This window comes from Alligator sinensis, unplaced genomic scaffold (genome assembly GCF_000455745.1).
Source record: "Alligator sinensis unplaced genomic scaffold, ASM45574v1 scaffold707_1, whole genome shotgun sequence".
Taxonomy (NCBI): domain Eukaryota; kingdom Metazoa; phylum Chordata; order Crocodylia; family Alligatoridae; genus Alligator; species Alligator sinensis.
This window is the reverse complement of record NW_005842065.1, coordinates 1,675,255-1,677,978: the sequence shown is the minus strand read 5'-3', so window position 1 is coordinate 1,677,978 and position 2,724 is coordinate 1,675,255. Positions and strand designations below refer to the sequence as shown.

Genomic DNA, 2,724 nt, shown 5'->3' with positions numbered 1-2,724 from the left:
CTGCCCAGCCAGCAGCGAACCCAGGCGTCTGAGTCTAGCCTCTGCCCTGCTAGACCCTCCCCACCAGGAGAGGACTCAGGTGGCGCTGCTAGCAACTTCCCCCACAGCTTCAGGACCCAGGCGTCCGGCCCCGCCCCCTTCTCTAGCCCCGCCCAGCCACCCCCCCGTCATGTGCTCCCTCCGCGAGGAAGTGGAAGTGGGGGTGTTAGACGAGACCGGAGGAGCTGGGGCTTCGCGGATACGCGAGATAGGTAAGACCTCGCTTCGCCAGGGGGCCCGGACACCTGGATTCCTTGGGACGGGGGTGCTCGGGCACCTGGGTTCGCTGAGGGGGCCCCAGAAGCTTGGGTTCTCTCTGGGGGGACGGGCAGCAGCCTGGGTACGGGGCAAGCCCTGTAGGGTGCCAGGAGCCGGGACCCCCGCGCTGAGATGCTGCCACTTCTGGGGTGGAACCAGGATGTCCTCACTTTCGTGGGATAGTGGTGGCTGGGGCAGCCAGGTCTGGGCCTCCTCTCCACCACTCCCTACAGAAATGAGGAAGTCCGGGCTCCCTGCTTCCACACCCCAGAGCTCAGGAGAGAACCCAGGCGTCCAGGCTCCCAGCTCCCCCTATTGCCCCCCTGGAGCTGGGGAGGGAACCCAGGTGTTCCGGCTAGGGTGTCACTGTAATGCTGTCTCCGCAGGTCTGTGTCCCACCCCCACTATGCTGCCCCTCCTGTTCATGGCCTTGTCCCTGACCCCTGCTGCGGCGGGGGGCATCTCCTGTTATGATGACAATGGGCAGCCTGTGGATTGGTGAGTGCCACCACCCCAAAAAACTCAGGTGTCTGGATTCCCCCTCCAGAACTAACCCATCTCCCTCCCAAAGAATGCAGGCGTCTGGGCTCCCCCACCCCCACAACTTCAACCACAAACCCATCTTTCCCAGAGAACCCAGGAGTTTGGTCTCCCCACTCAAGTGACCCACAAGCCTCCATCAGAGAACACAGGTGTCCAGACTCCAACCCTGCCCACATAGCCCTGTAGCCATAACCCCCCATGTTTTAGCTGGGGAGAAGGGGCTTTCTCCCATCAATTGTCCCTTCCCTTTCCCAAATGCCCCACCCCCAAAGCTGCCCCCAGGCATGGGCAGGGGGAGCCTGGCCATTGTCCTTGGGGTTAACTGGCCCCTGCCCCCTCCCCACCCCAGGTTCGTGGCCTACAAGCTGCCGCACCATTCCCCAGGCCAGGGGCTGCGTTACCACTACCTGGATGCCCGCAGAGGGGACTGGGTGTCTGGCCACGCCCTCATCAACAGCTCCCAGGGCGCTCTGGGCACCACCCTGCGCCAACTATACCAGGCTGCAACCACTGTGAGTGTGGGGTTGGGGTTCAGGGGTGAATAATGGGGCTCAGAGCGTACCAGGGCCAGGAGGATGAGTGCCTAGAGGTCAGAGGACATAGGTGGGGGGCAGGGGTCATGGGGGACAAGAGGTGCAGGGGGAGTGCCTAGAAGTCAGGGATCACAAGGATCAGAGGGCATGGGGATGAGTGCACAAGTGGGGGTCACTGGGGACAGGGGACAGAGATGCATGCATAGATGGGGGTCAGGAGTCATTGGGGGTCAGGGGACATTGGGGTGAGTGCATAGGTGGGGTCAGGGGTCACTGGTGTCGGGGTACAGTTAAGTGCACAGGTATAACTGCATAGGGCAGGGCAAGGGTTGGTGAGTGCACGGGGTCAATGCCAGGGGCATGGTGGGGGGGAAATCTGGGCTTGGGGGAGCATTGGAGGCAGCTCCCCCCACTTCCCCCACAACCCAGCAGGGTGACGCCGTGGCCTACGTGCTGTACAACGACCAGCCCCCCCGGGCCAACACCAGCATTAGCACCCGCTTTGCTGCCTCCCACGGCCACACCAAGGGTATGCCTGGACACTTGGGTTCTCCACCCTGTGCTTGCAGGGGGAGGGGGAAGCAGGGGAGGTTCTATCCTGTTCTGGGTGGGTGACATCTGGGTCCCATCTTGGCTCTTGGTGGGGGGCTGGGAGAGAAGGGCATAGAGCCCAGACACCTGGGTCCCATCTTAGCTCTGGGGGGTGGGGTGGCCTGGGCACCTGGGTCCCACACCAGCTGTGACTGTGTGGCAGGTGTGGTGCTGCTGGATGGGACACAGGGTCTGTGGCTGGTGCACAGCGCCCCGCACTTCCCACCGCCCACGGCCACCACCTTCGCCTGGCCCCCAACTGCCTCCCGCTTTGGCCAGACCTTCCTGTGTATCACCTTCCCCTACGCCAGCTTCCAGGACATTGGTACGTACCCCCCCCCCGGGACACCTGGGTTCTCTGCAGGGACTGGGGCCTAAGAGCAGGAGGGGTTGGAAGCCTGGACCCCAGGGTTCTCTATGGGGGTGAGCAGGGTTGAGAGCCTGGACACCTGGGTTCCCTATGGAGGCTGAAGAGTGAGAACAAGGGGAGGCTGGGAGCCCAGCCACCTGGGTTCTGTACAGGGGCTGGAAGCCTGGACTCATGGGCTCTTTCCCAGCTCTAGGCGGGGAAGTGGGGTCTCAAGGGGAGAGGTGGGAGCTGGGACACCTGGGTTCTCTGGGGGATGAGAGCAGGGGGTGCTGGGAGCCCAGACACTTGGGTTCTCTCCTGTGCTGGGAGGGGTGGGAAGGCTGGGCTGAGCTGAGCTGAGCCAGTGCATTTGTCGCACCCCAGGCCGAAGCCCTGATGCCCACCCCCCCA

The 2,724-nt window shown here is 63.5% G+C and overlaps 1 protein-coding gene across 1 annotated transcript in view; it reads left to right on the top strand.

Moving 5' to 3' along the window:
* Nucleotides 1–2,724, top strand: part of DNASE2 (deoxyribonuclease 2, lysosomal) — a 5,725-nt gene that overhangs the window by 1,535 nt on the left and 1,466 nt on the right. Inside the window, exons 4-9 of the mRNA XM_025203837.1 lie at nucleotides 6–251; nucleotides 684–795; nucleotides 1,190–1,352; nucleotides 1,803–1,902; nucleotides 2,128–2,289; nucleotides 2,698–2,717. Of these exons, the coding sequence (XP_025059622.1) occupies nucleotides 6–251; nucleotides 684–795; nucleotides 1,190–1,352; nucleotides 1,803–1,902; nucleotides 2,128–2,289; nucleotides 2,698–2,717 (803 nt within the window). The remainder of the gene's footprint in view (nucleotides 1–5; nucleotides 252–683; nucleotides 796–1,189; nucleotides 1,353–1,802; nucleotides 1,903–2,127; nucleotides 2,290–2,697; nucleotides 2,718–2,724) is intronic.